The following is a 24,008-nucleotide window of genomic DNA, read 5'->3' on the forward strand; positions in this document are numbered from 1 at the left end:
TGGCAGTTCGCCCCTCTGTGGGCCAATGGATGCAGCATGAGCCATTGCGCTGGTCGAGACTGGTGGAGAAAGGCTTTCTTGAACTTAATAAGTCGAAGAGTTTTTGCCCCGATTTTCCCCTCTTGTCAGGAACGCCCGACGTCATCCGCGGAAGGTTGTCCGAGCGACTCACGGCTAAATAATGGTCATAACAATATTGATCTATCATTGACTACCCTGTGCCCACTCTTCTAGATTTTGCTCTTGTTTATATGTAAAATCCTATACAAAAATTATCACTGCAAATCAAGTATGATATCAATTGAATATTCTACAAATAGAACTTTAAGCAAAAGATCAAGAACACTAAGAAAGCGCATGCATTTGTCATAGTATATTTCCCTCGAACTATTGTGATCTGTATGATTAACAAAAAGTTCTATTCCCATAAATTAGCCTTTAAAGCGGGTTGAATTGCATTTAAAAAAAAGTGTATAGATATTAGAGGCCATCTACAAATGATTTATGGGAGACAACTAGCGTTATGCCAATAATGTAGCGCCTTGGATGTTCGAGATCCCTAGCACTAGGTTTCATGTAGGTCTTGAATGTATCATAGTCTTCTCTGCGAGTGTACCTGTCGGTGCCGCTCTAGTGATGAAAATAGGGGAAATTCGTGATGGGCTAGAGGCTTATATGGTGGTAAAGAAACAAGGACGGGAGAATAAGATATTTTAGCACTTTTATTTATTAGCCTCTCGACAACAAAGCTAATGGTTATTATAGGAAGCTATGTTAGACGTTGTGCGTCTATAACCTGACTACAGGTGCTGATGTCGTATTTAAGCTCCTTCTCGCATCCTTTAACGATTTCAGCTCCGCCATTGGAGGAGTATTCTGTTTGGTGTGGAAAAATAGACAGTCCTTATATAAAACAATGCCAAAAAAGGAGGTATAGGGATGTATTATTTTATCTCCTTGTTCCTGTCAAATGGATGGCAATTGATGAGGGAGGTGGGAAGCTCATTATTCAGGGCTATACAGAGGAAGGAACCTGCGATGTTTGGTTTAACTTTGTACACATTATATATGTAGTTTAACCTATTATATTTATATTTTATGAGCTGTATCAGACTGTATCGAGCTGCATGCAAGCTAGACTTGTTTTGTCAAAGTCACGGGGTACTGAACCCCGCCTTCAATGTTGATATCAACTACCCTCCCACCGCGAGGTTAAGAGCCGTTCCAAAACTTAAATTTTGTGTATTATATCCTTTTATTTATCCTTGGGGGAACCGCTAGAATGGTTTTCTTTAAGAAGATATTTGAAAAACCTCGCCCGACAGGCGAGGGACCCAAAAGTGACCCGGGGCTTCACGATCTTATCGAGGACAAAGAAGCGAATAAAGCCGCGTCTACTGTGTGAGTGTCGATATTGCCACTCGAGCTCAAGCTATATATATTTTTTTTTCAGTCTCGCTGATACTAGGTCAGAATCGTCGCGGTGCATGGACTCGGAGGAAATTGGCTCAAAACATGGGAGTCAGAAAATGACAAATGGAACTGGGTTCAATCTTCCATAGGACCAAGATTGCTTGAAGAGACTGACGTTACTCCGAGGGTGTTGTCGTTTGGGTATAACTCCGACATTTTTGATACTAAATCTGTTAATGATATCCAATCAGTTGCGCAGATGTTGGTGGGGAGATTATACCATGACTTACAGATGATGGACAACATATCGCATAAAGTGATATTTATAGCCCACAGTCTCGGAGGCCTGGTGGTGAAGAAGGTAACAAAGCACGCTTACATTCCCAATGTATTCTCATAACCTGACAGCTGACACATTTTGTCGTCCTAGGCACTTATTGTCGCTTGGAATGACAATGATCGGTACGGCAAACTGCTAAGTACAATTCAAGGATGCATCTTCCTAGGTGTACCCCACAGAGGCGCAGACCTAGCATCCTCCGCAAGGCTCCCAGTCCGCATCCTGCAGGCTCTGTCTGCAGGGTCGCTGGGAAACGACAAATTTGTGAAAAGTCTCAGGCGAAAATCAAGTGAATGTGAGGATATATCGCGAGACTTTATTCAAAGGGCAAAAGGCCTGCAAATAAGAACATTCCACGAAACGGAAAAGTTTATGAACCAGATTGTAAGATACTAATTTAATTCATTGCTGTTTAGAAGAAGTATATCGGTACTAACCCCCTCATGTAGATTGTTGACCGGGATTCTGCTGTTATGAATTTACCGAACGAAGTCGTCCAACCCCTTGATGGCTCTAACCATCAAACAATTTGTAAATTCTCTAGACAAGAAGAGCAAAGGTACCAACCTGTATGGGACGCTTTGAGAGAATTGGTCTTGTTTGGAGAACCTAGTAAGTGAGATAACCCGTATTTGTCCTGTATATATTTATATATATCTATATGTTTGTGTGTGTGGAGAAATTTACTTAATTACATGTACTGGATTCCTAATTATGCTATAATCGTTCAGATTCCCCAATTGACCGTGAGATGTTGCCATCGTCTCAAAATCCCGGCAGATTTGATTACGAAGCCCAGAAAACACAAATTGCTTCCGTATATCCACATTACACGCAGCGTCCGCAGCAGGGACCCTACATGAGCGACGATGATCAATTATTCGGCGTGGAACGGGCTCATGAGCATCAAAACACCTACAGCCTGTATTATAACAGGCAGAACAGGCGACGGCCCCAAACCAAAATCATCTACAGGTGCTGCAAAACGTGCGGTACTGGAATGCACCACACCGAGGATTGTCCTTGGCTTGGGAGAGATAATTTGCGCTGCTATACATGTGAGTTTTAGTATTGTCTCTAGCAGACAGTTTGTTTGGTAATTAGGGCCATTTAGCTAACAAGTATAAGGCCACCAGTTCGGACACTATTCAAAAGATTGCCGCCCGGAACAACCATGCATAACATGTAAATATCATCTCATATAAGACTTGGTCTCATACTGACCTCTTCAGGTGGTAGCAAGGGACATTGGGCAAAGGAATGTCTCGCTCCAGATGCGTGTTCTAAATTTAAGTTGCTCTATCTATGATTGCCTATTATATATAAACTAACCCTTCATAGGTGGACAGTACGACCATTGGAAGGATGCTTGCCCTTGGAAACATAAACTGAATACTTAATGAATGCCTGTCTGAAATCCGAGTGGGAAAAGCAAGACTACCAACGTCAAGGGAACTATGAAACGACGAAGGTCATGCATCAACGAGCATTTGCAAAGAAAGCGTTAGGTACGGAACACCCTGACACACTGACCAGTGCCAATCATCTAAGGTCAGTGCTTAGACTTCAGGGGAATTATGAGAAGACATAGGCTATGCATCAACGAGCACTCTCGGGTAGAGAGAAAGCGTAGAGTTACTGCTTAAAAGCTACTGGAAGTACGAGGCTTGAGCACTACAGTATACAGGTCAAAGAGGGACCCATTCAAACTAGGCTAATTCTCTTGCGTTCGTGTTTATTTGGGAGAAGGCATACGAATGCAAGTTTATAATCCTTTTCGCACAAAATTATACTTGTCATGCCGCAAATTTACAAGAATCTTCCTATTTTGTTACTCTACTTATTTGGATGTAAATGGGACAGTCTCAGATTGCATTCAATTCTACAGGTGAGATTAGACAACGACTTACTTAACTAACCGTCAGACATGGACAAGAAAGTAGTAGTAGAAAGATCTAGTTCAGAGATTCCTTGTTCCTGAACAAGCCTCGGATAGCTTACCCACCGACAATGACATCTCCGGTCAATGTCGGCCCGGCTATATAATCTTACCTTTTAAAATTTAGCAGTACATATTCAGTATCACTCGGAGGTGCGGCTCATTCTCGTTTTTACTTGTGTAGTACCACTTCCCAGCTATATACACTCTCGTACATTTCTACAGCTTCCTACCCCGAACGCACCAGGAGAAATTGCCACTACCTAACAATTACCATACGAACTTAACTCTATTCAGGTTAGCCATTTTTATTAGGGTCTCGACTCTCCCCAGTGGGGCTGAATTAGTTTACTTTTGAAGGTTCACGTATCAACCTCCCGAGATCCCTGATATAAACGCTTTTAAACGGCTAGTAATGGAAGTCACCTTCGTGATGCAACACGCCGCGTCTCCATTTGCATTTCCCTGGCATATTTTATCTCCCTGAGGCTGTGCTCCGAAATTTGGATTTGATGCACCTGCAACACGATTGAAAATGTTGACTTAAGGGAGTCGACTTCACCCATGAGTGACAGGACCCTCTTCTTATTCAATTGCCACTTCAGCATTCTCAATAATCCCGTGTATTTCTGTCGCCCAGTCTCTGTCCTGTATGTTAAGACATCTAAGATATTCCCCACCTCGCGCATAGCTTCTTCACTATCCCGGATAACTTCCCATGCTAGCCTTTGCTGGTCGGCGGACATAGAGGTACAAATTACGCTTGTCGCTTTCTCAAGAAGATTTGAGTATTGCATAATTCTTTTTGAGAGCACCACAAGCTCCCGATAGGAATTTTCTGTCCTCATAATGTTGAATGATGTCTTAGCCGCAGAATCAATAAATTGTATGATGCTAATTGCAAGCGATACGCCGCTTAGAGCATCCGTTGGAGACCCAAAGGATGGCATTGTGGGACGAAACTTTGACTTCTGACGCCATTTTTCACCCGAACCTGATGAGTGTGGCTGGTCTCGATTAATTTCGGTTTGTTCTGGGAGCGGTTCAGAAGACTCTTCTCCAAGCTCATTGAGTAGAAGTCTCTGCGTGTTATTTTCGGTTTGATTGACCTGCTTTGCCTCCTGCTCGGAGAGTTCTTCCAGGTTTAAGGAACGCAGGTACTCGTTGATTTCGCCTGCTAAAGTGTTCTGGTCCACCGAATGCGTCCGCTCATTTGCTGACTGAACTTGCTGTTGAATTGGAATAGGAAATTGATTTGAATGGTTGGTTAACGGTACACTGCGATGATCTGAAATGGTTTCAAGCTGCGGGTATGACACACTGATGCTGACGTCGTCTGGTAAGGTGTAAATTCTTCCATGGTCAGCCAGCGGCAATCTTGGCCTTGCGAGAAAGTGCTCATATACAATATCAGTGATCTCATCAACTCTTCCAAGCAAATCAAGGCCGTCTATCTGATTGTAATTCCAACCAAGATAACCTTGTCTATGACTAGCAGGATAAATCCCTCTGCTTAAGGCGTTGCTGCGCGTAGGTTCTTGTACAAGTTGTTGTGATTGTCTGGGCTTAGCTACGATTGACAAGATGGCTTTTGGTATTGTGATGTGGACGAGATTAACCTGGGCAGAAAGGCTTCGTTTGAATTTTTCGAGATCATCAGCCGCGCTAAAAACCCATTGGACCTTTTTTGGAGCGCTTGTTAAAAATCCGCGATGAGAGGATTTTCCCATCGACTTCTCGTACTTGCAAATGGTCCGCTTGAAATCATTCACAAATTCCCGAGTGTCTGTTGAATACTTCTCGATTTCGTCCCGAAATGACCCCGGGACCTCTGAAAGATCAAGGCGTTTGACGTCGTCCATTACATCGAGAAATTCTTGACATTGTTGTTGAGCAAGACGATATTCTGATTTTGAACCACCTTCCTCTTTCAAGGCATTACGAACCTTTATAGCGAATCCAAGAAAAAGGGCAATATCACCGGGAGAGAAACCGAAACTCATGGTGTCATTACCGCGTAAGAAGGGACTTGTGGGTAGGCTTAATTCCGTAGTCAAACTCAGAATTCGTTTTTGACAGCCTTCTTGTTCCTATCTAAGCCTGGTTCTATTAATTTTGTAATAAATATGAATGCTCTGACCCGAGATCAGTAAAGCGAAGTGAGCAAGGGAAAACAGACGCGTAGGCGAGGTGCGGGGGGATACGGTACTAACTCCAATATGGTTTAGGAGGCCAAAGGTTGTATGTAGTTCCACTTACACACATATTCCAGTTGCTGTCTTACGCTTACTTGGATGGACACTACTCTCTCGATACCTATTGCAAGGTGTGTGAAGATTGCCACCGACTTTAGAAGGTGTACAGATTATTGTATAGGTTACGATATATTCTGCTCTTATCGTTTTAGGGCCCCGGTGCACGTTTAGTACATATGTACCAAACATTCACCAGTAAAAGTAACACATAAGCGAGTATATTCACACTAGGCTTATAATTATTAGTGTCTTCGTAGTGGAGCCAAATCAAATAAAGAGGGTGCAAAACAACATTGAATGGAGGCTGCGAATCTTCCTGTAATAAGGATATGTATATGTGTATATTACACCCAATGTCCGAAATCCTATTATATATAACAGACCCTATCCAACCCCCAAAAAGACCTTAAAAGTTACCAAACCCACGAGAATTCTTCAACGCCATGTCGAGGTTCTTCGCCAATGCCTGAGAGCTCGTATATTCCGGTAACAGCAGCCGGCCGTAGCAGGTATAACTCGTTGGAAGGCGCTGTATAAATGTTAGTATCAATATGAAATAAGAAAAAGAATAGTGAAGGGCTTACATCGTCTCCCGACCCGTTCCTCTGGATAACAAAGTTGATGCTCGAGATGCCATTAACCGGTATGCGATCGCTCGCCGTCACAAATTCCAGAAGCCGGGCTTTCTGTTCCCGCGAGTACAGCTTGACGATATCCCAAAAAGCTGCAATCAGTGAATGGCTTGCGTCCCAGCCTCCGTCGTAGGTGGCGCAGCGTTGGAGCTCATCCATATCAATCTCCTGGATACCCTCGACAAGTGTTCTCAGGGATTCCGGAGTAAATATCGACAACGACGAGCGATCCAGGCAAGTAAAGAAACCCCGTGCAAATGCTTCGTATTGAGGTCGTATCGATTTGTCGGTTAGCCAGAACAGGTAGTCTTTGACGTACTGGTCCCGATTCTCATTAGTTACGAGCTCGGGCTCTTCCAGGGCTTGGTCAGTGGACGAAATATCACCATCAACCGTGTCCACGTTGGGTTGCAATGGTTGAGAATCATCTTTGTCAGAAGAGCGATTTTGAATATCAGAGCCTTTCTCAGAAACAATAGACTCAGAAGTATTGCTTCGTGTTCGCTCCCGATTTAGCACCGAGGGACTTGGCCAGTCTGCGTCTCGGCCAACACGACCCATATCTACTGCCTTGACTGTGCCAAAAGCCTCAAAACTAAACTCATAGCTTCTCATAAAGATATCCCCAACGTCCCCATCAGTCCATGTCAGTAGACTATCTAGTCCCTTTGCTAGGTCCGGCCAGCCATCACGGATGTGGTCGATGCGCTTGATTTTGAGGCCCAGAAGTTTGCGATAAAAGGCCGCGGGAAACGTAACAGGTAGCGTAAGACCATTGTAAATGGCCAATGACATCAGGATGCCGACCAGTTCAAAGTGTTCTAATCGCTCAAAGGAACATGGCTGAAACCACGCCATGTGAGTGCTAGGATCCACAGTAAACATTCCATGAACAATATCAAGCGCCTCTGAAAAGACCAACGTCATGAATTCTTGCTGTACGCCACCCAAATCGACTCCCTCTTCTCCCAAATCCATGCCCATCTTGACTTTGAGCGGACGCATTAGCTCCCGTCTTTCACGACGCCATATTTGATTGAACGCATCAACCAATACATGGTTTCGTCGGACTGAAACAACAAAGTATTGCGTCATCGAGGTGTGTAGCCGGGCCAACAGGCTGATTTCATCTGCAATCTGTATGGTGCGGTTAAAGGCTGTCTGGCTTGCCTGTCGTTGAGAAATCATTCCTGCCTCGTACGCCTTGGACATGGCCGTGTAGTTGATAGCCCGGAAGTATTTCACAAGCGCAGATGGTGGAAAGAGAAACGTGAATGAGAGGAGATGCATTTTTCGGTTACCGCTGGAAACCCGACCAAGCCATTCCACTGGCATTTCCATCGCATCTAGTCTTTCTGACAAAAAGGCAGTGTGGAAATCTTCTGGTCCCAGTCCAAGTCGGGTTCTGTCCCTATACATGGATGAGAGGATTTGAACGGCTCCTCCTGCAGCCCCAGATCTCGTTATTTCGGGTTTGCCGTCCCATTCTTTGAGAAACAATGTACGGAGCCATTCGACGACCACGGCTGCTCTAACAGGACTCTGCATAGCTGAAGACGGCTTATTCTGTTCCACAATTTCCTGCGAGGACTTGTGATGTTCGCAAAGATTGTCAAATAACAGATCTAGAACGCTGGGAGTTCGCTGTAGTTTGACGTCTGCCACGGGGCTGGATCTGGTCTTCGATATATTGGTGAATGCTAACCGAGCTGTGAGAGCACGAACTAGGCGCTGAACAAGTCGAAGCGCCATGTCATTCTCTAGTCTATCTGTAACGTCCACAAGCATATTCGACCTATGAAGAGGTAGTTTCTGCATTTCGGCGCTAGGCAAAACTGTCCCTGCTTCACGCACTTGCTGAATGCCGCGCCAGGTTTGCGGGTCGACCTTGGGAAGAAAGGTTATCAACACGAAGAAGACAACAGTGAGCGTATGAGCCGCATCCATATCAGACAATGGTTCTTCCAAAGTCGATAGGGGTGGTCGAGGTGTTACGGGTGATCGATTTCCTGTTAGGTATTGGGAAACTCGTCGGTTGCTGCGGAGCTGGATAGGGAGGTTTTCGGGTGGCACAAACAACCGCTCCAAAGAATTCCATAAACTATTGAGGATCAAGTCACCTGGGCATATCTCATGAAGTTTTCGGAGCGTGGATTCTAAGGCGTGGAGGTCAATGGTGCGACTTTCTTTAGATGCTTCCTCTCCTTGTGACAAGGAAGAGATCCGTCGAAATGACTGCAGTAACTGTTGATTGTTGCTCAGTCCATAAAATACAGACTGGGCGACAAAAGGATAGACTTCGCGTTGACGACGTGAAGAGTATCGCCATTTGTAATTTTCAGATCTTCCTTGAGTGTTCATGTTGTCAACTTCTTCTTTCCATCTTCGGGCGTCCTCTTCGTTTCCAGCTAGAAGTTGGTATAAACCATCAACTATGTCAACAGATAGATGGCTGACAGTTTGGACTGTAGATGTCACGTCCGATTTGTAGTTTTCATTCTGTAAATCGTGAACTGGAGTAGCTTGAGGAGATACATCGTCCAAAACACTTTGTGGCTTGACCATTTCATTGTTTTTCTGCAGAGCATGAGGTGACTCCTTCGAGTATTTTGTTCCATCCCAAGAAACTCTCCGTAGGTTTGCTGTTTTTTTGTGGGCATCAGGAGCTTGGTGATCTTTCTTCCGTGAATGATGTTTCAGAGCGGGCGGAGGGATAAACTTTTGTTGGGATATATTTTTTGACGGCGTGGACTTTGAGGTTGAAATTCGACCAGTTTTCGGTTTACCCTCTGGTCCAGGCCGTGGTGTCGACAGCCACGGCTCTGTTTGCTCAAGAGACACGCGCTTTAAAGGTTGACCAGATACTCGTAACTCTAATGCAGGATGTTGAACTCGTCTTTGGCGGTTTGCGGGTGTATGTACTTCGTTTGTCGTTGTATTGCTGACGGAATGTGTATGTACTCGTTGTCTAACATTTTGGTCGTCCAAGCCAGATTTATCATTTCCTTCACTTCCTACTGTATATGACTGGGTTTTTCGTCTTCCGTGTATCGTTGGACTCGCGCAGTGGTGTGTTTCCGTAGTCGTTTGGCGCAATGGCAGCCATTCAACCATTCGCAGAGACAAAGTATCGAACAGATTTTGTGTGAAAGATTTGGGATCTTTTGTCTTTGAAGACGTAGAAAACACCGAGTCCTGGTCATATGTCTCGGTGAGGTCACTCCGCGCTCTAGAAGAACCGCTCGTGGAAACCAGAGGTTGTTGTGACTCAGGGTGAGTGTCACGGCCAGAATAGCCCGAGACTTGCCCTGTTTCGATATTGCCATTCTTGGAATTCTTGTAAATCTGGGGTGTGTTCGTTGGCGTAAATTCACTCGACTGTTTGGGCGGGTTGCGACATAATCCCTTTTCCGCGTTATCCTGACTTGCCAAGTAGCAAGCCAATGTGCGTGCACTTAGATCGGTATACTGTCGAAACGGCCCATCCGTCGCTCGTCTCTGAAAGCTCAAACAAGTGGGTGTCCTGCATTCAGGGTTTTCGCATCCGTAGAGAATCTGGTGCTTGTATCTATAAAGGCAAAATTGTTCAGCATCAGGCAAAACCGGGGGCGCACTAGACTTTCCACTCACCGACGCACGAGACTGTTAAATTGGCGGCGACGATCATCTTTATGTTGGACAAGTATACAGGCCGGGTCGTTAACGTTGATAGTGTGCTTGACGATAATATCGGGCGAATTTGTTGGCAGCTTCGCACGACAAGAGGCTTGCCTGCCCAACGCAGCCTCTCCGGATCCGAAAGATCCTCCCCGCATTCTAGTCATCCTCAGACACAGAGCATATCATATGGCGAGTAATAAATGTACAGGCGCATGCGACCTAGGTACCCTCGGGGTACTACGGCGTGGATAGGGCCGTATAGAAGGATGCGACGAAGGCAACGTTGTTGTGCAGCAACCTCGATGACATCGGTGCCCCCGGAGACCGCCTGCCCGAATGCGGCAAAGCGTTCGGACAAAGTCAAACCCCGGCACCCGGGCCGCTATCTTATCTTATCTTATCGACACTATACTGTCTTGTTATTTATTGCACAAGATTGGCCTTGATAGAACCTGTCTAATAACGCTAAGATACGCCGATGTTCATTGAACAAAACTCTCAGGTATTTGTCCTACTTATTATCCAAATTATCAGCTGTACCTCCCCTTCCCATTCTTTTCAGCCAAACTTTGAGACCAAACTCTCCTTCACTCAAATCATCCGGATCGCCAACAAACATAAAGGTATATCCAAAATCCTGAGAAGGCTCCTTCCCATCTGAGTACCGAATACGACATGGCTGAGCGTGGTAGCTGCTTGTTTCATATGCCGCTAATCTCTTCCCATGGTCGACTGTTTGCACATGGTACACAGCACCCTCAACAGTCAAGTCCTGAGCATCCACTAAAGCTGGATATTGACCCCACAGCTTGCATGCATAGCCCGTAACAGATGCCGGTCGAAGCTCGGGTTCGCTTTGCAACTCGAGAATATCACGAAGCATAGACGGGTCACTCAGTGTGCCGTAGAAGAAGTAAGAGCCAGTGGGGGCTTCAAAGAAGTCGTTTGCAGGAGGAGCACTTTGAAGTTTTTGGATCATACGAGAGACTAATGATCCCGTCTTTTCGGGCGGGGATGAGCGAGGCCCTATTTTTTCCACATCCATTCTTATCGAGGTAGCCATAGCGGGACATTGTAAATATCGATACACGGAGTAGTGATCTACAAGAAAGGGTATATTGTCTTATCTTATCGGGATGTGCACGTGATGGCACGTCACGCCTCCACCGACCGACCCCGCCGCCACCAGCCTGAATCGCACTCGATGAAAATTGCGCTTACCTAAGGTAGAAAGAATCAGACCGAAATCTTCGAATGCTGTCAGAGTAAAGTTGCTACACTTTATAGGAAGGACGTGGTTCGCGCTCTTTCAACTCATCTTGCGTTTAACCCAGACGATACAACTATATATTTTTTTCACTTGGCCGCTAACTTTTTCTCCCCCCGCGATTCATCCTCAATATCGAATCCGACTACCCCTCTTCTCAACATCCAAAAAGATGGCGTCTGTCGGAGATTCGCTTCCATACACGTGTAATTCGTGCTTGGTAGCTTTCCGCAGCAGTGATGCCCAAAGAGATCATATGCGCAGAGATTGGCAGTGAGTTCACATCTATCACTATTTAACCAGATCGGAAGCACTGACTTATTCTTTCTGCCAAGTTTGTACAATGTTAAGCGACGTGTTGCATCGCTTCCCCCCGTTTCTCAGGAAATCTTCTCGGAGAAGGTGCTAACAGCGAGAGAAACCTCATCGGCCGCCGCAGCGAAGGCTTCATTCGAGAAAACATGTGATGCTTGCCAAAAGACTTTTTACAGCGAGAACTCCTACCAGAACCACACGAAGAGCTCCAAACACAAGTCGCGTGAGCATTCATTGAAGAAGAGGGGACTCGCAGATGATACATCTTCTGTCCTTAGCTCCACGTTCTCGCTAGGCGAGCCTATCAATAAGTCTGTGGCTGGCGAGACCGAGCCGGCTGTCTCCAATGTCACAAATGGGTTGAAGAATGCCACGATTCAGGAAGAGGTAGAAAAGGAGGATGAAGACATGGAAAAGGAGGACGGTGCCGAATACTCCACGACTAGTTGTCTGTTTTGCTCCGATATTGCCGCTGATGCCAATTCAAACGTTGATCACATGTTCAAGACGCACGGAATGTTCGTTCCAGAGAAAGATTACCTCGTTGATCTTGATGGTCTTATCCGTTATCTGCACGCGAAGATTGCGGAGAATCATGAGTGCATTAACTGCCATGCCATTCGGTCCACAGCCGCTGGCATCCGTACTCATATGCGAGACAAGGGACATTGCATGATTGCGTTTGAATCGGATGAGGAACAAGTTGAAATTGGACAGTTTTATGACTTCAGAAGCACGTATTCTGATGACGAGGATGAAGAAATGACTGATGGTGCTGGAGGTGTCCCCGTTACTAGCTCAGATGCCGATGAGGCAGGCTGGGAAACCGACGACAGCTCTGTCGCCTCTGATGGTGAATCTAAAGCCTACCGAGGCGCACAACCAGTGTACCAGACAGATTATGAACTGCATTTGCCATCTGGTCGCAGTGTTGGCCACCGGTCTCTAGCCAAATACTATCGCCAGAACCTTCACAACTATCCTAGCGCCGAGGAGCGTTCTGCTCGCCAGTTAGCAATCGAGAATGGTGAACTAGAAGAAGAAGAAAACCCAAAGAACGGACGGAACCAACACAGAGCCTTGACTTCTCGGGCAAATGGAGGTATGGGCATGATCGGGGCTACGGACACTCAAAAGATGGACGCTCTGGCCTCGGAACGACGAGAAAGGACTCGTGCTCAGCGATCAGAGAAGAACTATCTGGCAAAGATCAACAGACAAGCCAACAGCCAGAAACACTTCCGGGTACGTTTTCATCTTTATTTATTGTTTGTTTACTTTACTAACTCTATCCTAGGATCCGCTCCTCCAATGATTAATAGGTTTAGCTACCCCGGCTGGGCTGTGTTACATGATGATAGGTTACATCCCAGGACTGGCATAGTTTATATTCATGACGTATTTTAATGAACTTGGATAGTTAGATTCAATAACAGTCCAAAAAAGTTGCGCGATGATAGTATGCATATGTAAATGTAGTTGAAGTATGTGTATTACATCAATTGATGTAATTGATCAATATCCATCAGTTAATCTTCAAATGTTTCACGTCAACTTCAATGTTATCAGCACCAGTTGGCATCATATTATGCATATCATTTTGGATTTGGATTTATTGTACATGTTTCAATGTTGGAAGAGTTATACATCAATTGACTAAGTTAAATATAAAAACTGTTAAAATAAATCGTCATCTTCAAATGTCAATTTGACCCCGGCACGAATAGATCCCTTGTGATAACAATAGAGACATGAGGGAAACGAAACAGACAGAGCTGAATAGTCATGGTCACATCACTTTTTCAATATTGGAGTGCAGATTTTGAGCGCCGAGTCATCGATGCCAGATTGAAGAGCTTCTCATTTAGGTAACAAGGGAGCATTCTCCGGATCTTGATCGTCGTGCTTCTTCTTGCGTCGCCGGCGTTTCTTCTTAGAAGCGTTACTAGACCCCGCCTTAGATCCAATGGGTTGTGTGGACGTGTCGGCGCTTTTCTGCTGGTCAAGGCTAGTAGACGAATTGTTCATACCCTTCTCGGTTTCAGACGAGCTACCGCTTGTGGTTTGCAGCACGACTTTCTTTACTCCATTGACGTCGATGATTTGCTCTGTGATGCTCCCACTCCTAGCAGGAGCAGACAAAACAGACGAAGTTTTTGAATTTCTTGGAGATCGTCCTTCGGATGAGTGAGAGCTAGTTGGATTACTTCTATTCGGAATTGAGGATAAAGATGGTCGCTTTGAGTCCTCGCCGTTTTCATATATCGTCTCTTGGCCAGGAAGATTGGTGCTCTCGGTGGTTGAATCAAATATCGCACTCTTGCCTGGAGAACTAGCCGTTTCACCAATGGTACCGTAGCTTTGCCGCAAGGCTTGAACGCCATCTTTGGGAATGAGTAATGGCGAAAATTGAGCCCTGGGATCTACCCCGCTTTTATCACTGGCCACCTCTGAAGACCTTCGCTGCAGCTCGCCTGAATATCTTCCTGATTCCGAATATGCAATGCCTGAGCGAGTAGGGGACACTCCCGGGGCTTTGATTTTAACACTCTGATACCGAGTCTGCCGAGGTTTGCTTGCTAGATTGGAAGGTCCCAAGTGCTTCAAATGTTCTCGAACTTCATCCCTACCTCGCTTAACGATGGTATGATTTGATGCGTTTGGACTGTTTCGTAGAGTAAAGCGAAGCTCTGGGGGTTGCATCACGCTTCCACTGGATCTCCGAGCCTCACTTATGGAAATTTGACCTACTGAAGCGTTTCCGTTGACTTCTCCGTCGGTAGAAGTGTTTGATACCGATGGGGGTTCCTCTACGATTCGACCTTTTTGAACTCGCGCTCTCGGGGCAGGGGCCATGCGCCTGATTGCTTTATGGACGTCAATAAAGACGTCGGATTCATCAATGATTTCTCTGCGAGTCATGTTAGAACGGGAATGTAGATCGGAAAGCAAACGTCAACATACTCGCCAATAAGTTCCTCGATCACATCTTCCAGGGTCACAACTCCAAGGGATCCGTGATCTTCACCTGGGAAGTCAGATACGAGCACCATGTGGGATTTCCCTTCCTGGAAAAAATTGACAATGTCCAAACAGCTGGTTTCCGGACGCGTCTCGGGAAGGGTTGCTAAAGCAACATCGCGAACCATTTTGCAATCTTCGGGGTCATAGGTGATGAGCATTTTCACAAGAAGCATGCCAACGAAATTCTGGGGGTTGTCGGGTGCGTGGATCGGGATACGTGAGTAGCCCTGGGATAGGATAAGATCCATCATTTCTTCGTCCAATACTGTATCGGTCGACATGGTGAAGACATCATCCATCGGAGTCATGATACGTCCGACCGTCTTTTCTTTCAAGTCCAAGCAGGCACTAATGATGGTAACCTCATCCGAGTTGAGCTGTTCACCTGCGGCGCCCAGCGTCTTGTGCAGAGTGACCAATGTCTTCAAGCCCGCTTTTTTGTAAATGGTGCCGTGATCTTCGCCGAGGAGTCTGTCGAGTAGTTTTGCTACTGGCCATGCTATCGGTGACATGATGTACATTAACACCAGAACGAAAGGAGCCATCCAAGCCCCGATGGGCAGACCGTATCGAACACATATCGATTGCGGGACAATTTCTCCGAAAATGACTAGAATCAAGTTAGTATCGCATCGTGATCTCACTGCGATTGGAGACAAGTACCAATTAACACGGTACTTCCGACAACGGCAGGCCAGCCACCGCCTAGCGAGCGATCGAGCACAATGGGGAGAGTTTCGTTTGTGATAACATTGCTTAGCAGCAGTGTCACTAGCACCCAATGTTTTCCTCGCTTCAACAATTTCAAAACAGCCGCTGCGTTCTTCTTCTCTGCGCCCTCGCCGGAAGTCTGGATGACTTGAAGATATATTTCATCCTAACACAGTTCATTAGCGGTGCCACGTAGTGGTGCAGGACGCATAATTGACACTTACTTGGCCCATTAGCGCGATTGTTAATCCTGCAAACGCGCCGCCTGACAGGACTAGCGCGAATGCAACACTTAGGTATAGCCATAGTTCTGGATCGTCTGTCGGACCGTCATCGTGCCTGGCCCAGACGCGGGTGGGAGCTGCAACTGCGAGGGCAGGAAGCTGCGCAAGAGCTATGACAAGCACCTTGGCAAGGCCTAACGCAATTGGCCGACTAGCCACATAGGGATTCGCATAAGCCGACCCCATCGCTGGATGACCTTTGCTAGGTCTGAGGATGGAAATGATCCAGCGTGAACAGTGAAGACAAGAGTCAAGACAAGCCGGCGCCGAAGACGTCGAAAGTGCCAAGCCAAATGCGGGCCGGAGGTTTTTCTGCCTCAGGCTGCCGAAGGAGACCAGTGACGTCGTGCGCCGGCGCGTATCACCGCCATTGCTGCAATATGGCAGGCTGGCAGTCAACAGTTGTTCAATATCAGCAATTCGAGCACGTGTCGATCGATTGGGAGGAGAAAGACTCTTAGGCTTTAGCCGGTATCCGCACTCGCCGGTGGCTGCCTCAGGCAGACATACTGCTCCTGCTATCTTAGCTCGCCGATCCCCGCCCAGGCTCGGTTATCCGCGGTGCTTTCTTTATCGCCAAACCATCCAGCACCGCGCTGGAAGTTGCGAAATTCTCCTTCCTGAATGTATCCTCCACCTCCATAGTTGCCCTCGTTATTCAATTGCCATGAGGCTCTCTCACACGACCGGCTTGCGCCTTGCGCACTCATGGCAGAGATGCCTCAGACCATACTCATCGGCCGCTCCGTCGCCCTCTGCTCGTTTGAACCTGCCAGTTGATTACAAGACGACACCTCTATTACACCATGCACCTGCGTCGCTGAGCACCTCGAAAGAACTGCCGCAGTCGGCTACGACAAAACGTCTGAACTTTTACCAGGCCATCAATTCGGCTTTGAAAACGGCCATGTCGGCGTCCGATCAAGTCATTCTGTTCGGAGAAGACGTCGCTTTTGGTGGTGTGTTCCGTTGTTCAATGGACTTGCAGATGGAGTTTGGGTCGGAGAGGGTTTTCAACACGCCCTTGACGGAACAGGGCATTGTCGGATTCGCCATCGGCGCCGCTGCTCAGGGCATGAAGCCCGTCGCCGAAATCCAGTTTGCCGACTATGTTTACCCTGCCTTTGACCAGATCGTCAACGAGGCAGCCAAATTTAGATATCGTGAAGGAACTACCGGAGCCCATTCTGGAGGTCTGGTCATCAGAATGCCGTGTGGTGCTGTTGGACATGGTGCACTGTAGGAGATGCCCTACATGGTTACGCTGTTGCTCTACTAACACTTTCACAGATATCATACTCAATCCCCGGAGTCCTTGTTCGCTCATGTCCCAGGTGTTCGTGTGGTTATGCCACGCTCTCCCACGCAAGCTAAAGGACTGCTGTTGTCCTCGATCCTCGAATGCAACGACCCTGTTATTTTCATGGAGCCAAAGATCCTCTATCGGGCAGCTGTCGAGCATGTTCCCGTTGATTCATACACGATACCTCTGAGCAAAGCAGAGATCGTGAAGCCAGGCTCAGATTTGACAATCATATCTTATGGACAGCCGCTGTATCTGTGCTCGCAAGCAATTGCTGCGGCGGAGAAAGCACGGAAGGGCCTAAACATAGAGCTTATTGATTTACGAACAATTTACCCTTGGGACCGAGAGACTGTATTGGAAAGTGTCAGGAGGACAGGAAGGGCAATGGTGGTCCATGAAAGCATGATCAACTACGGTGTAGGCGCCGAGGTGTCAGCTACTATTCAAGAAGGCGCCTTTTTGCGTCTCGAGGCTCCAGTGAAGCGGGTTGCTGGGCTGACCACGCATACAGGGCTGGCATTCGAGAGTTTCCTCATGCCAGACGTAGCCAGTAAGTTTTCTCTACTTGACCGGACTTTTCTGACCAACTCGGCTAATGCTATCATCCAGAAATTTACGACGCCATTATACAGACAGTTGATTATTAGCGATTTTCCCTGGGCCGTAGTAGACTACTGTATCACACCGGCATTTTATGTGTTTTTGTTCATACCTGTTATATATCAAGAGAACTATCAATTTTTTTACAAAGTGGTGCCTGTTGGTGCATGTCTTGTTTGTAATACGTTGGTGAGAGCAGGATAAGATAGCGGCCTATCTACCTGCATGAATAGTACCTGTAAATTTGGCAAGAAAAGGCCCAATCTCTGTATTTGCTACGTTTAGTAATTAAATGCTACTTGCTTTTACTCCTGTATATGGACGATTCTCCCCACCAGTTGACTCACTCATACATCAACTTGGGTGGCTTTTTTCTTGAATATAAAACACCCTAGCACAATATTAATGGCATCGACTAGCAGGGATATGGTGGCCTCGCTGTGAATACCCCTCCCGAAAAAGTTACTGGCCTCAATGGGAGTAAAAATCCTTCTGCCATGGGAGCGTCCTGCAATATAGCGGTGGCTGGGCGTCGACTGGGGCTCATCCGGGGCTGTAGCCTGTGCCCAGCCCATTCATTGGCTAGCAAAATCCTTCAGATGGACGAATTTATTGTTGACGCTGCAGAAAAAAAGGATTTCTTTGTTTGCCTACAAGTTGCCCGGCCATACCGGGGCTGTTATTGTTTGTGGTGCCCCCGACGTGACCCACTTGCCTAGTTAGGAAATAGAAGATAGAACTGCTTGCCGGTACCTCCCAGGCAATTTTGAACTTCAATTTTTATAGAGACGAGGCACTAGAAGCAAATTCTGATAGCTGCATTGGAAAATAGCAGATACGAAGCTTATTAGCACCGGTTACCGCGTGTAAATCAGTCCTACTTTGACAAAGAGCGCGCGATATCAAAATGGCATGCCATGTACAGGTTAAGCAACACCGCCTTAGAGACGCGTGCTCCCAGGTTGTCACCGGCAGCCATATCCACATCCTCCCCCTCCTATTTATATCTCCTCCCTCCCCCCTTCCTCCTTCTTCCTTCCTCCTTCTCACCCTCGCCCTCATCTTCATCTTCATCTTCATATCATTTCAAGACCATCGTCTTCAACCGCATCGTACGCATCGTACAAATCTTGCAACCTTGACGGCACCTAGCTTTTCTTATTCGTAAAGAAACTCGTTACAATGCCTCAACCATTTTCTGATACTATCAAGTCTTCAGACACCCACGACTACAACTCTCGTTATACCTTGTTTCGCTCGAATGCGAAGTACACAGCGAGAGACGACATGATGGGGCGCCTTTATGAACTCCTCATGCTCTATCTCCAGGAGGCCTTTTACTTCCTGTTGGCAGAGTCCATAGTGCTTCTTCTTTTTGAAGTGCCTATGGGCTCGGTCGCCGACATCCTCCTGTGTCCTGTGTTTGCGGTGCCAGTGACTGACGTTCTTGACGTCCTGGCCTTCTGCTGCATATCAGCCACCGCATCTTCGCTATTCGGGGTCCTCATCACATTCCCCCAAATTGCACCCAACGACTTGCGTGACTTCATGCTGGATGCATTTTACCATGCTCCTGTGGTCGCAGATACGCCCGAATACGAGTGGGAAGGGAACAGGGAACTCTACCTGTCCTTCCACTACGGATTCATGGTATTCGTCCTCTTGTTCATTTTCCTGTGCCTCGCGGCCGGGATCATGATTCAGCCTGAGGTACCATCCTGGCGGCCATCGTATCCATCCTACGCTTGGCCCGCCCGTATCTGCACCATCCCACGCGCTCGTCTGGCCGATATCATCGGTGCTTGCTTGCCAATTCCTTCACAGGTTCTAGACTGGTCTTTACAGACCAACCAAGCTCTGTTTGTCGTCGTCTACCTTGGCTGGACGCTCTCTGCAGTTCTCCTCGCCGCCTGGACGACAAACATCTTGGCCACGACCATTGCTCTCTCTTCTCTGCTTTGGTCGGGCGTCCTGTCAGGACTACGCTGGAAAGTCCTGACACCGACGCCGTGCCTCGGAGGATTAAGCACCGATGATCAAGTGTTTTGCTGGGGGCAAGTACCAGTTCTCTACCTGCGGTCCATTACGGCTGGATTGGCAGACTGGTACGACAATATGTATGAGGACGACAGTGTGCGACACTTCCCCATTTTCACCCTCCCCATCGCCGGAGGTCTTACTGCCATTGCCTGCGAACTCCTCTGGCAAGACAAGTACCCAGGCCTCTACACGCCGGAGTTTGTAAGAGAGGAGACCCGTCTAAAAAACGAGGTTCTCCTCGATTACCAAACTTTCCTGGCTGGCCTGGTCAGTAAGACCGATGGGCTGAAGGAAGTTCTCGTCGCAATGTCCGGGCTACTTGCCAATGCGCTGGCCCAAAACAAGGTGCTCTATCACCGCCTCCTATCTCTGCAAACCGCAAACTCTGAGCTTGAAAAGAGATGCGACCAGATCCCGCTGTACGCATCCACACTCTCCCGTAACAGGGATGAGTGCTTCTTGCTCAGAAGACAAAACACGGCTTTGCACGACCAACTGGACGCCTTGCGTCCTGATACCGACGGCAATACGGCTCTTTCGAAGATTCAAGCGCTGGAAACCCAGCTAACTACCTTGCACCAGGAGGTAGAGATTCTTCGAAAGGCCGGTCTGGAGAAAGAGCAAGAGCTTCGCTCCCTCCACCAGGCGGTATCGACGGCCACGTCCAAGGCAACGGAGGCGGAGAAAAGGGCAGATCACCTGTTCCAAGAACGTTCCAATCAGACAATCGACGCAGAGAGTCTGCGCCAGCAATACTCGACACTGTTTAGCACCTGTGAACAGCTGTCGAGCGACAAGCAAATCCTGGCGCAGCAACTTCATGAGGCCTCGAACAAAGCGCAGCTCGCCCAGAATTTCGAAATGAACATTCGATCTTCCTGGAAAGCATCCGAGCAGCGTGTTTGTTCCCTCACGACTGAGCTTGCCACTTTGAAGGCTCAGCACGACTCTTGCGTCCACGAGCTCGGTGAAGCAACCCAACGGCTTGACGTTACGACAGCCACGCTCAAGCTCCAGTCCGAGGAGCTTGGTGCGACAGAAACCGAGCTCGCCGACAAAGAAGCCACCCTGGCGCAGTTGACGAATACTCTTCGTCAGACCGAACATCGCCTGGCGGAATTGGAACCTTCGGCAACACAGCTGATCCACGATCAGCATAAGAAACACGAAGCGCGCCAACTGAGAGACAAGCTCGACAAGGAGAGAGCAGAGAACCGCGTCCTCCGCGAGAACATGTCACAGCTGGAGACTGAGCTCCGCCAACTTCGAAGCCAAGCCATGGGCCCCAGCCCATCCGCTTCCTTGTCTCGCAGCCAGTCCGATACCGATCCTGAAAAGGAGAGGCTGAGGAGTGAACTGAGGAACAAGGAGGCGGAGCTTCAGGGAGTGAGGCTCCAGCTGTCCAACGCTCAGTTGGCCCACAGACGTCCCGGGTCAAACCCCTTCATGCCGCCACGCCGCAGGTAATCCCCCAACCTGTACCTATCGACACGGCACGGGCACATGAAGGATACGACGTTCGAAACTTCAAATTGTCGGATCCATGAGCTGATTGGATTGAGGTCGTGTTTTCAGTGCATCCTCCCCTTTTGCCTGGAAACTCACTCTCCTTTCGGCGATTGGTGAAGACACAGTCTTCTCAAGCTCCATTCACATATCAATTCACGGGACGGTTGTAGTCTGTTGACTCGGGTGCTTTGTCGCTTGTCCAGACTTCCCCCCGTGATGCGAGACGTGATGGAGAGACTGCCTGTTTCGATACGTTCCATACCGGGACTGGCAATTAACGCTTCGTCTTATGCTGACGTGAACCATACGAGAGTGGATGGTGTAGTTCAATCTGGACGATCGAATGCATACAATTTTCGGCTGAGAGAAAGGATACAGTACACCAGGTCCTTTTTTATACTAGCCAACGCCGGCGACCCCCTCGCTAAGGGGCGTGTAGACCCCCGTGTCTCGCACTTTTCGTCAGTCGGGCCGTTGTTTCGGTGTTGCTTTTGGCACACCCAACGGTGCTAGTGACCGGTGGCTGCCTTTTCTCTCGCTGATATGAAGGAGAGACTTGGTTCTGGCGTCTGGATAACTTCTTTTCGTGCTGGTCAACGCCGACGACCCCCTCACTAAGGGGCGTGCAGACCCCCGTGTCGCGCACTTCTCGTCAGTCGGGCCGTTGCCTTGGTTTTGCTTCAGGCATAACCCAGCGGTATCAGCACCCAGCGTCGTTCCATTTCTCTCTTTTCCTTTGCATCGGTCGTTCATTGTCTGGAGACTTGACTAAAATCACCAAAAAAAAATGAAAATCAAAAAAACTCAAAAAAAAATCCCCCCTGCCCTTTTTTTTTTTTTTTGTCGTTTCGCAGCTTCTTTTTCCTGCGTTGATTTTCTCTTTTTTTGTTGCCTACCAAGGCATTTCGTCCTGATCCTTTTCAGTCGACGACAAAAAACAAAAAAACTTGAAAAAACAAAAAACAAAAAAAAAATCTCCTTTTCTTCTTCTCTTCATTTCTTGTGTGAGATTTTGCTTTTTTTCAGGCTCTGTCTTTTTTTTTTCTGTTTTTGTTTTTTCAACACCGACGCAGGCTGTTGACTTTTGACGCGGTCTTGTTGATATCACGCCGCTCAAGTCAAGCAAGCCGAACTGAGACTCGGACGGTTCCTTTTGGTGATTGTATCACAACAGAAGATGTTGACCTCGATACGGTTATCTTTCTCACGGCTCGGTCAAGCAAGCCATTTCGATATTCGACGGGCTGGTCGGCATTCGTTCTCACTGAACAACTATTTTGCGGACCTGACAGGCCTGACATTACAGGCTTCTTGTCGATCGTCAAGGAAAAACTACTTTGCCTCCTTTTCTATTCATTGGGTGGGCGACTGCCGCCGCATCGTCGACAACTATTAGTTTTAGGCTTCAAACAGCTGAAACTACCCAAAGATCAACCAACAATAACACCGGCGATAAGCTTATTGCCTCAAACTTTAGCCAAGATGCTTTGGGTGTTATGATCATCCGCGACGAAGACACAAAGGAGACCGAAGCCAACTCGTGGATTCCCGTGGCCAAGTTGCTCAATTCCGATCACATCTATGGCATAGTTAGCTGCGGTGATATCTCTACAGGACAAGGACCAATATAACGAGTTTGCTCTACAGCTTTCTCTCTCTCTATCAACGCGTCTGGGCTGGATAGGTCATCATATCATCAAGTTGACGGAGCAGTTTCGTTATCGCTCTATCTTTACCGAGTGGCCGAACAAGAGGACTTATAAGGGGCTTCTCACTAGCCACCAACGTACCGAAGCAATTAAGGTCAATGCCAACTTTTCAAAAGCAATAGCAAATGAATTTGCTTTCAACGGCGATGCATCGACCTATTTTGGCAACATGGTGGCTAGCGTAGAAGGCTCCACATGTGTCGTCGATGAAGTCTCGAAGAGTCGACACAATGACCATAACTGGAAATACTCTGGTACATTGATGGAATGTTGGCCTTACATTGGCTATCCTCTCCGACTACTAGCGCACCCTTTTATGAGGGTTGGCGATGTGCTCTCTCGATTTTCCCCATACTCCTTAGAGTATACATACTGGGAGAATCAACGAATTCACCACGGCGACCTTGCCTCGGTGTACAAAACCCTTCCCAAACACTCACCATGTTTATCTCTTTCCTAGAGAAGTCAAAAGGAATTTCATGGCCGGGGATCGTTTTAGAAGCCGAGCATCCAGGCACAGATGCTTGTTCGCAAGGCTCATGAGAAATTCCCTCATCTTCCGGATGGTCAACGTAAAATGATCCGAAACATGCTTGCATTAGCGGAAAAGGAACGTGTTTTGCGTTCGTCAATGGTTCACCCGGTGGCCCATTTTTTTCGCAGAGTACACAAAGTCGTATCGGGATGATAGCATCGAGGAATGGGACCTTTTCAAAAAGTCGGATCAGTGTCGTGCTATGGGACAGCCCGGCTTTACAAACACGGCAGGGCTGCTATCTCGACCCTCAAACAACAACATATGGAGCCGTGCTACCGCAAAACCTCGCAAGAATTCGTATTCGGACTTGATGTTGCCTTGTGATACGATGTGACTATCTTTATCAAACATTGGACCTCTGCTCGCATTCACGGCAGTTCCTTCTATACTGGGGGAGTCTGACATGAAGATTTGAAAGGTGAGCTGATCCTGATCTCTATTCTCGGCTCTGACTAACATTCCTCTT

At 47.4% G+C, this 24,008-nt stretch overlaps 8 protein-coding genes across 8 annotated transcripts; 4 read left to right on the forward strand and 4 right to left on the reverse strand.

Annotated features, from left to right (window-relative positions):
• Nucleotides 1-1,282: 1,282 nt before the first annotated feature.
• TRUGW13939_05718 (uncharacterized protein) lies at nucleotides 1,283-3,062 on the forward strand (the record flags this gene model as incomplete). Its single annotated transcript, XM_035488878.1, has 6 exons — nucleotides 1,283-1,401; nucleotides 1,474-1,774; nucleotides 1,844-2,137; nucleotides 2,203-2,365; nucleotides 2,485-2,811; nucleotides 2,986-3,062. The coding sequence occupies 6 exons, from the start codon at nucleotides 1,283-1,285 to the stop codon at nucleotides 3,060-3,062; spliced, it is 1,281 nt and encodes a 426-aa protein (XP_035344771.1).
• A 1,052-nt stretch (nucleotides 3,063-4,114) lies between these two features.
• Nucleotides 4,115-5,695, reverse strand: TRUGW13939_05719 (uncharacterized protein; the record flags this gene model as incomplete). The annotated part of the gene is made up of 1 exon (XM_035488879.1): nucleotides 4,115-5,695. One exon carries the CDS (start codon nucleotides 5,693-5,695, stop codon nucleotides 4,115-4,117), a length of 1,581 nt encoding a protein of 526 aa, XP_035344772.1.
• Nucleotides 5,696-6,353: 658 nt separating this feature from the next.
• On the reverse strand, nucleotides 6,354-10,394 carry TRUGW13939_05720 (uncharacterized protein; the record flags this gene model as incomplete). Its single annotated transcript, XM_035488880.1, has 3 exons — nucleotides 6,354-6,476; nucleotides 6,532-10,147; nucleotides 10,210-10,394. 3 exons carry the CDS (start codon nucleotides 10,392-10,394, stop codon nucleotides 6,354-6,356), a joined length of 3,924 nt encoding a protein of 1,307 aa, XP_035344773.1.
• Nucleotides 10,395-10,750: 356 nt separating this feature from the next.
• Nucleotides 10,751-11,284, reverse strand: TRUGW13939_05721 (uncharacterized protein; the record flags this gene model as incomplete). The annotated part of the gene is made up of 1 exon (XM_035488881.1): nucleotides 10,751-11,284. One exon carries the CDS (start codon nucleotides 11,282-11,284, stop codon nucleotides 10,751-10,753), a length of 534 nt encoding a protein of 177 aa, XP_035344774.1.
• A 394-nt stretch (nucleotides 11,285-11,678) lies between these two features.
• TRUGW13939_05722 (uncharacterized protein) lies at nucleotides 11,679-13,136 on the forward strand (the record flags this gene model as incomplete). The annotated part of the gene is made up of 3 exons (XM_035488882.1): nucleotides 11,679-11,779; nucleotides 11,842-13,066; nucleotides 13,119-13,136. 3 exons carry the CDS (start codon nucleotides 11,679-11,681, stop codon nucleotides 13,134-13,136), a joined length of 1,344 nt encoding a protein of 447 aa, XP_035344775.1.
• A 545-nt stretch (nucleotides 13,137-13,681) lies between these two features.
• Nucleotides 13,682-16,026, reverse strand: TRUGW13939_05723 (uncharacterized protein; the record flags this gene model as incomplete). The annotated part of the gene is made up of 4 exons (XM_035488883.1): nucleotides 13,682-14,732; nucleotides 14,786-15,455; nucleotides 15,509-15,722; nucleotides 15,781-16,026. 4 exons carry the CDS (start codon nucleotides 16,024-16,026, stop codon nucleotides 13,682-13,684), a joined length of 2,181 nt encoding a protein of 726 aa, XP_035344776.1.
• A 481-nt stretch (nucleotides 16,027-16,507) lies between these two features.
• Nucleotides 16,508-17,793, forward strand: TRUGW13939_05724 (uncharacterized protein; the record flags this gene model as incomplete). The annotated part of the gene is made up of 3 exons (XM_035488884.1): nucleotides 16,508-17,079; nucleotides 17,131-17,696; nucleotides 17,756-17,793. The coding sequence occupies 3 exons, from the start codon at nucleotides 16,508-16,510 to the stop codon at nucleotides 17,791-17,793; spliced, it is 1,176 nt and encodes a 391-aa protein (XP_035344777.1).
• A 1,135-nt stretch (nucleotides 17,794-18,928) lies between these two features.
• On the forward strand, nucleotides 18,929-23,876 carry TRUGW13939_05725 (uncharacterized protein; the record flags this gene model as incomplete). The annotated part of the gene is made up of 4 exons (XM_035488885.1): nucleotides 18,929-21,249; nucleotides 22,602-22,884; nucleotides 22,943-23,258; nucleotides 23,668-23,876. 4 exons carry the CDS (start codon nucleotides 18,929-18,931, stop codon nucleotides 23,874-23,876), a joined length of 3,129 nt encoding a protein of 1,042 aa, XP_035344778.1.
• Nucleotides 23,877-24,008: the final 132 nt, after the last annotated feature.

Source organism: Talaromyces rugulosus, chromosome III (genome assembly GCF_013368755.1).
Source record: "Talaromyces rugulosus chromosome III, complete sequence".
NCBI classification, from domain to species: domain Eukaryota; kingdom Fungi; phylum Ascomycota; class Eurotiomycetes; order Eurotiales; family Trichocomaceae; genus Talaromyces; species Talaromyces rugulosus.